This window comes from Marmota monax, unplaced genomic scaffold (genome assembly GCF_021218885.2).
Source record: "Marmota monax isolate L192 unplaced genomic scaffold, Marmota_monax_Labrador192_F-V1.1 WCK01_AAM20220418_F8-fsc00023, whole genome shotgun sequence".
Taxonomy (NCBI): Eukaryota; Metazoa; Chordata; class Mammalia; order Rodentia; family Sciuridae; genus Marmota; species Marmota monax.
The window spans coordinates 15,573,719-15,588,416 of record NW_026692907.1 but is presented as its reverse complement, the minus strand read 5'-3'; the positions used below and the strand labels follow the sequence as shown (position 1 = coordinate 15,588,416).

Genomic DNA, 14,698 nt, shown 5'->3' with positions numbered 1-14,698 from the left:
CCAGCAAGGCTTGTTCCCTGGTTCTGTTCAATTTTTCTGACTGATTCTGTATGAACGTTCCCTAATCACATCTGCCCCACATTTCAAGAACCTTCAATGGAAAAAGTCCCTACTCCTAAGACCTTCATTTAGTCCCCCCCCCCCCCCCCCCCGTCTTCTTTTAATTTCCTTGCTACAGTGCGGCCCCACCACTTCCACACATACATACACACCTGGTGCCCTTGAGCAAAGGCCCCGGTCCATGTTTAAAAGCCATCTCTTAAGTGGTTTTTCTGCAGAAAGCTAATTTCACCTCTCAAGTGTGAGAGAAGAGGAAGTGAGATGGGAGCAGGCAGAAGAGGGAACCAATTCATCTAGATGTAAGACCAGCCCGGCCCCCACCCCAGGCACTGTACTAGTGTATATTTGTAAAAGGAATGTTCACATGGTCAGAAGCATTTTCACCCAGCTTTGGCCCCACCAACCTACAGTCTAGGCATCAGATTGTATTCTGAACACTCAACTCTGGCCCCAGTCAGAAACTGGGAACAGGTTGGTGTGTGACCAATGGCAATGGGGGATCTTACCAGAGAAGGCCCATTAAAATTCATGGCAAGTATAAATTACTTAATATTTCAAGTGTATATTTCTAAAATCTAACATCAACATAAACTGATAGCTAAACAAGTGTTTCCAAGCAGCGAAACTATTTTAATAAAGTCATTTTACTCATTAGTATGTTGATTTTGCTCAAGTGCATAATTCTAAAGAGCTTAACAACACTTATCTTACTAAGTGCATAAAACATTCTGTATTGTCATCTATTTCATGGTGTTTGTAAAGAATCAGAGGATTTCCAAAGAAGGAACTATAGGGCAAATAGTTCAAACTGTCCACCATGGTGAGTCCTGATATAGTTTGTAATAACAACTTACAATTTCACAGTTCAGTGAATGCTTTTTCTATCCACGGTTCTGTCTGATTTGATGGGCAGAACAGTCCTGAAAGAGAATTGGTTCTACTGCAAAAACTTGGGATGATGCCTTGAGAGGTAATTGATTGTCCTATTAGAGACCATCAAAGTTGCTTCTCAAAATTGATACCTGTCTTCTTTTAATTTCCATTTGGGATTTAGGCTTGTTCTCCAGGGACAGCAAAAGAAACACATTTTTGTTTTGTTTTTTTGAGACAGGGCCTCACTATGGTGTCTAGTTTAGCCTCCAACTCCTGAGCTCAAGTGGTCCTCCTTGCTCAGCCACCTGAATAACTGAGACTACAGGCACCCCCATTTTATGCCCATACTTGTTTAAAAGAAGCAACAGCCATACCATCAACCAGCCCCTTCCCCCCACCCACCCACATACTTAGAATTCTCTTTTATAGGCTAAATGGATTTGAAGTTTTAGTCTCCCAATGACTTGCTCACCTTTCTTTGGAAGTTTGCTGGGTTATATATGCAATGTTCTCTTTAAGGGTGATGATTAAAACTTAACCTACTAGAAGTTTAGGCAGCCAGACTACAAAAGGGGCACACAGTTAAGGACCAGCTCCTGTATCATCATATTCTGTGCCATGTTTATTTTATCATACAAATCTTGGGTCCTTAAGAAGGGTGTACAACATCCTCCTAGACAGGTGTAATGATTGTCAGGGTGCAATGAAAATATGGGATTTAGAGCCTGCAGACCTATTAAACTCTTAGGTCTGAACATTTAGTAATAACATTATGATAGCTAAATCATTGTGTACTTAATGTATGTCGGGCCCCATTCAAAACATTTTCCATGTTAATTCAGTTAGCTCTCACAACAATCCAATGAATACTGTGCTTATTTTTCAGATAAGGAAACTGAGGCACACAAGTTAAGTAATTTGCCCTAGATCACACAGCTATTTGTGACATGAGCCAAGACTCAGACCCAGGTAGTGTAGCTGCAGACCCAGAACTTAAAATCATTAGGCTGTACTTGAAATAACTAATTAACCAAGTTCTGTCCAAACATGTAAATATATTTTCAGATGTTTTCTCTCAATTCTAACCACTGACACATTCAGAACTTGAGGAATAGAGACACCCATTACCATACAGACAATTCTGGATGTATTATCACAGCAATGATAAGTAGCAGAATAGGAAATGAAAGATCCCCTTTCTCATCTGTATGATGGGTTCAAAATAATGACTGTTCATCTGCATGATTGTTTTGATTTGAACAAATTTCCAAAGGAATTTCTTCTTCATCCTAGACAGAGTTATCTGTCCTTTAGCACTCACCCATCCTAGGAATGAAATAATCCAGATTTTGGGGATAGTACCAGAAGATTTTTTTGGAAATGACTGTCTCCCAAATTAACAAGTGGATTTTTAACTCCAACAGAGAACATGTGGAATGTAGCCTTTGAATCACCTCTTTAAAAACCCCCGGTTCCTGCTGATGGGCAGAATCACAGCATTTGGGATAGGAGTCCCTGTGTTTCTGCTTTGCTAGCAAAGAAATAAACTTTCTTTTTCCTTTTTCTACCAAAAAAAAAAAAAAATTCAAAGGTAAAGGTACCTATCACACTGTCACACTGTCAGCTTAGCTCTTAGCATAATCATTGGGTTCAAGTACATTCATCTTCTTAGGCACTGTGCTAGGGATACGATTTTTCCATAAATATCAGGTTTTTTTTTACTCAGCACATTGACTTTTATGATTCTAGTGGTGTATCCTGCTGTGCTTTCTTGATGGACTTAGGTTGTCACTGTCCATTGTCATTTTGGGTTATCATGTCATTGAAGGCAAGGTTCTGGATCCTGGTCTGCAGCTTCCCCAAACAAATGTGAACTTGGTAGCTTGCTAAGGTGAAAGTGAACAATTCAGTACCTGAAATCAGAGCTGACATATTGTAGGGGGGCACCCACAGCCAGCTTGGAGGAGGTTGTGTGCTGCCCACTAGATGGAGTGCCCTCCATTCCACCACGTACTGCTGAACAGCTGAGGCAGCTTTCTCGGGGGCCTGCCAGGTCACCACAATGCCATCTACATCCTCCGAATATGCAGAGACCTGGTGAGGAACCAGCAATCCTTTAGAGGGGAAAAAAGAAGCGGGACAAAATCAGAATAGATAAAGGTAGAAAAACACAACAGCTCATCCCAGCCAAGTTTTAGGAAGAACCAATCTCTTGCTCTTTTTTGGGGGGGTACCAGGAATTAAACTCAGGGGCACTCAACCAGTGAGCCACATCCCCAGACCCTTTTATTTTTTATTTTTTGAACAAGGTCTTGCTAAGTTGCTTAGGGCCTTGCTAAGTTGCTGGCTTTGAACTCTTGATGCTCCTGCCTCAGTCTCCTGAGCTGCTGGGGTTACAGGCATGTGCATTACAGGTCACCACGCCCTGCCCAATCTCTCTTTAAGGACTTCAGCACCGCAGATTTAGGGTCTCTCTACTTCTCAGACTGTGGAGAATTAGCACTGCCAGCTCTTGCAAAGATGGCGTGGAATTATTTGTAGAGTTATTATCTTCCTTGTGCTTCATTCCTCTTTCCACTCCTGTGTGCCCCAAGTGCCTATTCTAGGGAATGTAATACCATATGATTCTAGATGTGTCCTTGAAAATTAGTGTGGATTTGTGCTTGTGTGTTGTGTTTTCATGAACATATTAGATTATTGAGAGCTCTTTCATCTAAGGCTTTTTCTAATGTGTTTTCACTCAACATTATGTTTCTTGGACATATCTATTATGCTGCTATATGGAAATCCAGCTCTTTCCTTCAAACAGCTGCCTAAACCCTTTCCTTGTCCAGTCTCCAAGTGACCAGCTGGAGGTTCCTTCCAGCTCTTGGCCAGTACAGACAGGGATGCAGGAAACGATCTCTTACATGACCTCTTGTGCAGCTGTGCATTTCTGGATATTTGTGCACAGCTGTAGAGTTAATTCACATATAATTTCACTTAATACTAAGTGAATTGAGGTCAATCTGTAAAATAGCCAGTTGAGTTGGGGATTTAGCTCAGTGGTAGTGCACTTGCCCGGCATGTACAAAGGCCCTGGATTTGACTCCCAGCTCCACAAACATATATATAGTCATTTGATGCTCCAACAAGATTAACATGAGGGTTCTCATTCTTCCATCAACCCTTGATATTTGGATTTCCTAATTTTTGCCAATTTAAAATGTGTAAAATAATACTTGATGGTGTTCTTTTCATTTTTCTGATTTTTTGTGAAGCTGAGCTTTTCTTTTTTTTTTTAAATTTTTTATTGTTGGTTGTTCAAAACATTACATAGTTCTTGATATATCATATTTCACACTTTGATTCAAGTGGGTTATGAACTCCCATTTTTACCCCCTATACAGGTTGCAGAATCATATCAGTTACACATCCATTGATTTACATGTTGCCATACTAGTGAGCTTTTCTTCACCGATTACTCACTGTTCAACTTTGTCCTTCTTTAACTGCCTATTCATAAATGTCACTCATTTTTTTCTGTTGAGTTTCCTGTTTTCTCTGATTGGCAGAAATAGATTTTTTTTTAATCTTTATTTTTCAGTTTTCGGCGGACACAACATCTTTGTATGTGGTGCTGAGGATGGAACCTGGACCAGAAATAGCTTTTATGTTCTAAGTATTATTCATTTATCGGTTTTCAACACTTTTACTCCAGTCTGTTAATTTTCTGATAACTTTATCATGTGTTTGTCCCACATATATAGCTACATTGATGTTGGTAAATTTATTCATGGTTTGGGCATTTTGAGTCTTATTTATAAAATCCTCCCCTCTACAGTCATGAATATATTCAGTTATGTTTTGTCCTCTTGGCTTTTATTTATTTATTTATTTTTATTTTTATTTTTAGTTTTATCTTTTTACATTGAGACTTTCAGTTCAAATCCATCGAAGGGATTATTTATTTATTTATTTTATGGTACCAGGGATTGAACTCAGGGGTACTTGACCACTGAGCCACATTCCCACCCCTGTTTTGTATTTTATTTAGAGACAGGGTCTCATTGAGTTGCTTAGCACCTTGCAGTTGCTGAGGCTGGATTTGAACTCATAATCCTCCTGTCTCAGCCTCCTGAGATGCTGGGCCAAGGGGTTATATTTTTAAAGGGAATATATTTATTATTATTATTATTATTATTATTATTATATTTATTTACTTTGCAGTGCTGGGGATTGAATCCAGGGCCTTGTGCATTCTAGATTGGTGCTCTACAATTGAGCTATAGCCCAGCTCTACTTTATTATTAATCTACACAGTGAGTTAATTTTTCCAAATATCATTTGGCATCCCATACTTATCAAACACTAAGTTATAGTTTAACTTAGGGATACTTGATACTATTAAAATATTAAATCATCCCATTCATAAATATGCTATTTTGATGAAGTTATTCAGATCTCCTCTGATGTGTGTGTGTGTTGTGTGTGTGTGTGTGTGTTTAGATATGGTCTTACTGTTGTCCATGTGTTGCCCAGGGTGGCCTTGAACTCCTGATTCTCTCGTCCCTACCACCCATGTAGCTGGGACTCTAGGCTCAGGATACCATACCCTGCCTTTCTTTGATATCTTTTAATGGAATTTTAAAAATTCCTTCTTTTTTTTTTAATTTTTTTTTTTTTTTTAGTTGTAGATGGACACAACACCCTTGTTTATTCTTATGTGGTGCCAGGATCGAACCCAGTGCCTCACGCATGCTAGACAAGCGCTCTACCACTGAGCCACAATCCCAGCCCTAAAAATTCCTTCTTAAAGTGTTTGTATATTCTTCATTAGCTTAATTCCTAGACACTTTATACTTTTAGTTTGTTATTTAAGTGGCATTTTATTTTCCATTACTTTTTCTACTATTAATGACCTGTGTGTGTTATTCTTATTTCTGGCAGACTTGCTACACTCTCTAATTAGTGTTAATAATTTGTTTCCTGGCCTTGCTGAATGTTACGTGTAAATAATCTTATTAGCTGCACACTTAAGATATCACTTCCTTCAAACCCTCCTATTAAATCTCGTTTCCTTCTTTGTTTTTAGATTGTTGCTAATTTTAAAGAGAATGTGCTTGTACCTCTTATTTTTCTTTTTTGGTAATACTGGGATTTAATCCAGGGCCTTGTACAACCTAGATAAGCACTTTACCACTGAGCTACATCCCAAGCCCGCAACCTCCTGCTTCAGCTTCCCAAGTAGCTGGGATTACAGGTATGCCTTTATCTCTTCATCAAGATGAGGTATCCTCAAGCTTTTGGTAGAGAATCTTTTAAAAAGCTAAAGTGTTTTATTCATAGTTTTAAAAGAGCTTTTATTTTTACAAAAAGTCCTGTTAATTTACAATTGATGGTTTTGCTTGGTTTATGGTGCTAAGATCTGAACCCAGGGCCTTGTACATGACAGGCAAGTACACTGCTGCTGAGCTATGCTCCCAGCTCCCTAAAGGCTTTTTTAACTAAATATATCTTCTACATCTGGTAATAGCATATCCTTTTTTGGGGGTATTAATGTGATAAATTACATTGACATATTTTTCTATTATTAACCATCCCGTATTCCTGGGATTAACCCTACTTGATCATTCTGTACTTTTCTTTCTTTCTCTCTCTCTCTCTTTTTTTTTTTATAAGAACAAGAGCCTTTTAAGTATTTTTTAATTTTAGGTGGACACAATATCTTTATTTTATATTTGTGTGGTGCTGAGGATTGAACCCAGTGCCTTATGCATACTAGGTGAGTACTCTACCACTGAGCTACAACCCCAGCCCCATTTCTTTCCTTTTTTTTTTTTTTTTTAAAGTGAATTTTAGCAACAGTTTTAGGTTCACAATGAAAATGAGCAGACTAGGATTTCTCATCTACTTCCCACCCCTCCACATATGAACAGCCACCTTCTCTCTCCAGCTCTGGGATGGGAGGAGTCGTTGCAAATGTCAAACATACATCGTTATTGCCCGAAGTCCTTAGTCTACATTAGACTTCGCTTTTGGTATTATAAATCCCATGGGCTTTGACAAATGCATAATGACATGTATTCTTTATCACAGCCTCATTTAGAATTATTTCCCGGCACTAAAAACCGTCTGTGTTACACGTATTTATCTTCCCTCCCCCACAACCTTTGCAACAACTGATCTTTTTACTTTCTGCATAGTTTTGCCTTTTCCAGAATATCACATAGTTGGAATCACACAGCATAGAGCCTTTTCAAATTTGTTTCTTTCATTTATGTCATGATTTGGATGTGGCTTGTCCTCCAAAAGTTCACATGTTGGAGGCTTGGTCCCTAGTGTGGCGGTATTGAGAGGTGATGACCTTTAAGGGTGGGGTCTAGTGGTAGAAGGTTAGGTCATTGCAGGTCCTGCCCTTGCCAGAGTTAATGCTGGTTTCCAGGACAGAGTTAATTCTCACAAGAGTGAGTTGTTATAAAAGAGCAAGCCTGACCCCAGATCACCCTCTGGCTTCCTTTCTTGCCATGTGATCCTCCCCTTATATGTGCCCCCTTCACAATGTTATCATTGTGACAGAGCCAAGGTGGCCCTCATCATAGCTGAGCAAATCTGTGAGCTAAAGAATCTCTTTTCCTTTGTATATTATCTAGCCTCAGGTGTTTTTGTTACAACAATGGAAAACAGACTAATATGACTCAGTAACAGATATTTAGGATTCCTCCATATCTTTTCCTGGCTTGAGAGTTTTTTTTAACTACAGAATAATAGTTAATTGTCTAGAAATACCACTATTTATTTATTTCTCCATTCACCTACCAAATGTATCTTGGTTTCTTCCAAGTTTGGGAAGTTAGGAACAAAACTGCTGTAAACATTCACATGCAGATATTTTTGTGGACATAAGTTTTGAACTCATTTGGGGAAATACTAAAAAGTATGATTACTGAATCATATGATAACAATGTTTAGTTTTGTAAGCAACTGCCGAACTATCTTTCAAAGAGACTGTACCATTTTGCATTCCCATCAGTAATGAGTAGGTCTTTGTTGCTCCACATCCTTGCTGACATTTCATGTTTCAGCATCTTTGTTTTTTTCCAACAGGTGTGCAGTGATATTTATTATTGCTTTAATTTGAAAATTTCTAATGATATGTGATTTTGAGCTTTTTTTTTTTTCTTTTTCAGTACTAGGATGGAACCCAGGGGTGTTTAACACTGAGCCACATCCCTAGCCTTTCTTTATTTTATTTAGAGAGAGGGTTGAGTTGCTTAGGGTCTTGATAAGTTGCTGAGGCTGGCTTTGAACTCCTGATCCTCCCGTCTCAGCCTCCCAAGCTGCTGGGATTACAGGCATGCGCCACCGTGCCTGGCTATAGTTTTCCTTCTACAATTAAGTCTATGGTGCACTTCAAGCTGATTTTTATGAATAGTTAAGGTCTTTGCCTTTCTAATCACTTGTCATCCTTTGATATTGATGAGATCGATAGTGATAACCCCCTTTTATTTCTGAAATTGTTAATTTGCATATACCCCATTGTTTTATTTGTTCTGGCTACAGATTCATTACTTTTCTTGATCTTTCCAAAATATTAGCTTCTAGTTTTGTTGATATTTTTTCTCTTTCTTTGCTTACTCCCAGCTTAATCTTTATTTTTTTAATTTGTTCTTTTTAGTTATACATAACAGTAGAATGTATTTTGATATATCATACATACATGGAGTATAACTTCCCATTCTTGTGGTTGAACATGATGTGGAGTTACATTGGTTGTGTAATTGATTCATTCTACTATATTCCCTGTTCCCATACCTCCTCCCTTCCCTTTGTTCCCCTTTGTCTAATCCAGTGAACCTCCAATCCCCCCACTACTGGCCCCATTTATTGTCAGTTAGCATCTGCATATTAGAAAGAACATTCAGCCTTTAGTTTTTTAGGATTGGCTTATTTCACTTAGCATAATGGTCTCTAGTTCCATCCATTTGTCAGCAAATGACATAATTTCATTCTCCTTTATGGCTGAATCCATATGGTAATAGTCCATTGTGCACATATAACACATTTTCTTTATCCATTCACCTGTTGAATGGCATCTAGGTTGGTTCCATAGTTTAGCTATTGTGAATTGAGCTGCTATAAACATTGATGTGGCTGCATCAGTGTAGTATGATGATTTTAAGTCCTTTGGGTATAAGCCAAGGAGTGGGATAACTGGGTCAAATAATGGTTCCATTCCAAGTTTTTAAAGAAGTCTCCACACTGCTTTCCAAAGTGGTTGCACCAATTTGCAGTCCCACCTGCAATGCTTGAGTGTACCTTTCCCCCTACATCCTTAGCAACATTTATTGTTGCTTTGTATTCTTGGTAATTGCCATTCTGACTATAGTGCCCAGCTTACTCTTCCAGTTTCCCTTTTTCTAGTTTCCTAAAGTGGAAGTGTAGATGATCAATTTTAGATGTTTCTTTTTTTTTTCTAATAAATGCTCTTAATGCTATACATTTTCCTCTATGCTTTCACCATATCCCATAAATTTTGTTAAATTGTGTTTTCATTTTTATTTTCATTCTAATTTAGTTGAAAATATTTTTAAGTTTCTCTTGAGATTTTTCGTTGATGCATGTTATTTAGAATTTTTTTGTTTAATCCCTAAGTATTTTGAATTTTACAGTATCTTTTTGTAATTGACTTCTAGTTTAATTTTGTTGTGGTCTGACAGCAGACATTGTGTGATTTCTACTTTTTAAAATTCATGAAGATACATGCTATGGCCAGAATTTGGCCTATCTTATTGAATATGAACATGAGAAGAATATGTATTCTGTTGTTGTTAGATGAAGTAGCCTAGAGATGTCCATTATATTTGGTTGACTGGTGGTATTGTTGAGGTCAACTATGTCCTTGGTGGCTTTCTGTCTTCAGGATTTTCCATTTCTGCTGACCAGGTGTTAAGTCTACAGCTATAATAGTGGATTTAAATATCTCCATTCAGTTCTATCAGTTTTTGCTTCATGTATTTTGATTCCTGTTATTGGGCTTATACACATTAAGGATTGTTTTGTCTTCTTGGAAAACTGATTCCTTTGTCATTCTGTCATGACCCCTTTGTCACTGATAACTTCTTTGCTCTGCAGTGTGCTAATACAGCTACTCCAGCTTTCTTTTGATTAGTGTTAACATGGTATATATCTTTTGCCATTTCTTTACCTTAAAGCTACATATGTCTATGTTTAAAGGGTTTCTTGTAGACAAAACAAAAAAACCACCAACTCAGTCTTGTTTTTAATCCACTCTAATAATCTCTGTTTTTTAATGGGTGTATTTATGTCATCAATGTTCAAAGTGATTATTGATATAGTTAGATTAATATCTATCATATTTGTTACTCTTTCCTACCTTTCACCCTGTACTTTGTTCCTTCCTTTCTTGTTTTCCAGACTTTTATGTTTTTTACCAATTATTTTATATGCTTTAATTTTAGAACATATCCATTATACTTCTTTTTAAACTGTATTTAGTGCTTGCCCTATTGTTTGCAATGTACATTTAGAACTAATTCAAGTTCACTTTCAAATAACACTCTACTGCTTTGTGGATAGTGCAAGTATCTTATAACAACAAAATAATCCTAATTCCTTCTCTGTCACCTGTCTTATTGCTGCCGTTCATTTTACTTACATATAAGCATGCATAAGCACATACACACACACTCACACTCACACACACACACACACGCTAATATATTGTTGCTACTGTTATTTTGCATAAAGAGCTAAGGATCAATTAAAAATAAGAATAAAGTTTGAATTCTACCATTACTTATTCCTTCTCTGATGTTCTTCCTTTAAAAAAAATGTAAATTTCAGTTTCTACTTTAAACAATTTTTCTTCTCTCAGAAGAACTTCATTTAGCCTTTCTTGCAAAGGCAAGTCTACTGGTTACAAATTCCTTCAATTGTTTGAAGAAAAAGAACACTGAAAAATCTTATTTCTTCTTCAATTTTGATGAATAATTTTACAGGGTTCAGAATTTTAGGTTGTTGGGTTCCCCTGCCTCCTCTCAATATTTTTAGATTTTTTACTTTCTTCTTGCTTACGTGATTTCTTAGAAGTTTGATGTGATTCTTAGATTTTTGTCCCTATAAGTAAGGATTTTCCCCTGCTGGCTTCTTCCAAATTTTATTTAAAATATTCTGCAGTACTAATGATATGCCTAGACATAAAGTTGTGATTTTTTTTTTTTTTTTTGTGGTGCTGGGTATTGAACCCAGGGTCTTGGGCATGTGAGTCAGGCACTCTACCAACTGAGCTACATCCCTAGTCCTGTCTTTGTTTCTTAAAGGATTTATCCTATTTGGTGTTCTTTTATACATGTTTGATTTCTGACGTAACTTGAAAAGTTTTCATCATTGCATTTTCAATATGTATTTGGTTCTTTTTTCCCCTTCTAGTATTTTTATTATTTTGGGTATCTTACACATTTTGTAGCCATTCCACTGTTTTTGTGTAATGTGTTTTTTTGCTTGTTAGCTTTTTTTAGTGTTTTTTTTTAATTTACTGTTCAGATTAGAAGTTTCTAATGTAATATCTTCACACTAAGAGATTCCTTCCTCAGTCATGTCCTGTGTACTAATAAGTCCATCAAGACATCCTTCATTTTGACTACAGTGTTTTTGATCTCTAACATTTCTTTTTGATTCTTTCTTAGAATTTCCATCTGTTTGATTATATTACTGATCTCCTCTTGTGTGTTTTCTCCTTTATCCATTAAAATATTTAGTATATTAATCATAGTTGTTTTAAATTCCAGGTCTGATAATTCCACCATCTGTGCTGTATCCAAGTAAGGTTCTGATGCTTGCTCTTCTCAAAACTGTGGTTTTGTTTGCTTGTGTATTTTAGTATGCCTTGTATTTTTTCTTTTTCTTTTTCTTTTCTTTATTTTTTTGGTGAAGGGCACATATAATGTACCAAGTAGATGAAACTGCATGAGTGGACATTTAGTAAGGTGGAAAGATGTAGAGCAGGGAAGTATTCTGTAGACTTGTGATTAGGTCTCAGTCTGTTAGTGAGCCTGTGTCCCTGTACTGTGAACTGTGAAAATGCTTCTCAGTCCCTCCCACCTCCCTTAGGTGCTTGCCTGTCTGTCTTTTCAATTCTGGGGGCAGTGATTCCTTCTGTGACTTGACTTCTCTGGTGGATCAAATAATTGTTGATTTTTTTCAGTTCGTTCATCTTTTTACCTGTGTTAGGAAAGAGTAATGACTTCTAAGTGTTTTATATGATCTACTGGAAACTGGAATTATTGGCATGAATTTTAATACATGTATTGGATTCAAATTGCTAATAATTCATTTAGGTTATGTATCAATGTGTCAAAGTTGACAAGTGATCTAGCCAAAAATTTCTCTTGTACTGTCTTTATCTGTTTTTGCTATCAAAATTAAATTAGCCCCATAAAATAGGTTGAACAGCTTTCTTATTTTCTATTTTCTGTAACAATTTGAATAACATAGGAGTTTGTTTTTTTTTTGAGGGGTCCAGTTATAAAACAGTTGGGCCTGGGCTTTATTTATTTATTTATTTATTTTGAGAGCATGGAGGTACAAATAAGTTTTTAAGTCTTATTTCAACATTTTAAATGGTTACAATAACATTTTAAAGGATTATAGTTCAGGGCTTTTTTTGCTGGATATTTGTTTATTTCTTTATTTAAGATTGGAAGTTGCTATGTTACCCAGGCTGGCCTCAACCTCATGATCCTCCAGCCTCAGCCTCCCAAGTAGCTACAGGCATGCACCACAATACCTGGCTACAGTTTAGCTTTTAAAAAGTTTCTTCTGGTGCTAATTTTAACATTTTGAATTTTTCACAATGTTATTAATCTCATCTAGATTGTAAAGTTTGCCAGGGGAAAATATGTTTACCAATGTTTTATTTGCCCCTCTCCCTCTCTCTCTTTCATCCAGTTGATTCGATCAGAGGTTTATCTATCTCTTTATCTTGTCGACAAGAGGTATTAGGTTTTATCAACTATTTTTATTGGGCTTTAAAATATTATTGTTACTGCCTATTTTGGTTTTCATTAGGGAGTATGTTTTATTGTCTTGGATTGATGGGCAGAGTTGTTCTTTTTCTCTGGGGAGAGGAACAAAAGCTTAACTGTAGCTCATGGTTCTCCAGGTAAGTTTAGGAAGTTTCAGGGCGAAAGCTGCAGTCTAGAGACCCAGTAGTAACACACCTGTTCTCAGATTCCTGATTCATGCACGGCACCCCCAGAACCTGTCAGTGCTTTTATGGCAAGCACTGCTTTTCATGAGGAGGTAGGCTGTGGCTCTAACTGCTAGGCCCATTTATGAATGTACCAACCTCTGACTCCTATAATTTAAGGAGCTCTTGAGCACAGGCACTAGGTCTCTGCAATATTAAACAAATTTTATTTATTCTCCCCCACTGCTAGTTCTTCCTTTAAACTTAAAGCTTGCTCAATTCTCACTTTATAAAAATGCTCACACTTGCACACCTGCGCTCGCTTACCTGGCTAACACCAATTTGCTTCTTCATACTCGGTAAGCCCATGCTTTGGTTCTTTGTTTCTAGCACTCCTGTGCACGGCTCCGACCTCACACTTATACTGACTACAGTTAACTTGTTTTTACATCCATCTCTTCTTCTACTTGGTAAAGGTACCTTGAGAACCTCGACCTTGCATTTGGTGTTTTTTTTTTTTTAACCTATGGCTGAATTTAATTTACCTTATATAATATATACTCGGTAAATGACTGTTGAAGGAATAAAGCAGAGGCGCACTCTAACATGAGGAAATGTGTCACTTTGGGAAGTTGTCACCAAATTTCAATAAGGACACTAGAATGGGACCATTACATTTATCAGGTTTATAACCTCAAGGATAATCTGCAATGAGATTTGGAAAGTAAGGTATTCTAATATATTACATTTTGGAAACATCAGTTCAGTATCAGCATTGACTTTTAAAATTGCATGAGCAATACTTACCCATGGAAGGAAAAAAAATTAAATATAAAAAGTAAAAGGGGAAAAAAGTCACCTGTAATCCCATGATGCAAGGATAACCCTCTGTGAGCATTTTCTTATTTTCTATTAGATTTTCCTTTTACTATGCAAAAGTTATATACTCATGTAAATATATATTTTAAGTGACATTATTTTATGTATACTTTTGAAAATCTCCTTGGTCACTTACAATGTGCATCTTTCCATGTCAATAAAAATATAGTTAAGCTGGATATGGTGGCACACTCCTGTAATCCCAGTGACTGGAGAGGCTAAGACAGGAGGATCATGAGTTCAAAGCCAGCCTCTGCAAAAGTGAGGTGCTAAGCTACTCAGCAAGACCCTGTCTCTAAATAAAATACAAAATAGGGCTGGGGATATAGCTCAGTGGTCAAGTGCCACTGAGTTCAATCCCTGGTATCCACCCATCCCCCCAAATATAGTTACAGTATTACTTTAATGCTTTTGTGGGATTAAGGTAGATAAGCATCAAGGTGTATTTAAACTGTTCATTCTCTACTATTATACATTTAGGTCATTTATAGAGTTTTGCTACTTCAAACAATTTTCCCACAAATGTCTTTGTACTTACATTTTAAACACTTATCTGATTATTTGCTGGTCAAGAAATATGTTCATATTTAAATTTCATTATATATGGCTGAGTTGCTTTCCGGAATGTTGAATCACTTTACACACCTACCAATAGCATACAAGAGTACCTACCTGTTCCCTATATCTCACCAAGAC

The 14,698-nt window shown here is 36.8% G+C and overlaps 1 protein-coding gene across 4 annotated transcripts in view; it reads right to left on the bottom strand.

The window, feature by feature from the left end:
* Il12rb2 (interleukin 12 receptor subunit beta 2) overlaps window positions 1–14,698 on the bottom strand; it is an 85,348-nt gene that overhangs the window by 19,348 nt on the left and 51,302 nt on the right. For all 4 annotated transcript variants that reach the window (XM_046451129.2, XM_058581582.1, XM_046451127.2 and 1 more), the window contains one exon: window positions 2,847–3,047. In XM_046451129.2, coding sequence (XP_046307085.1) covers window positions 2,847–3,047 — 201 coding nt within the window. The remainder of the gene's footprint in view (window positions 1–2,846; window positions 3,048–14,698) is intronic.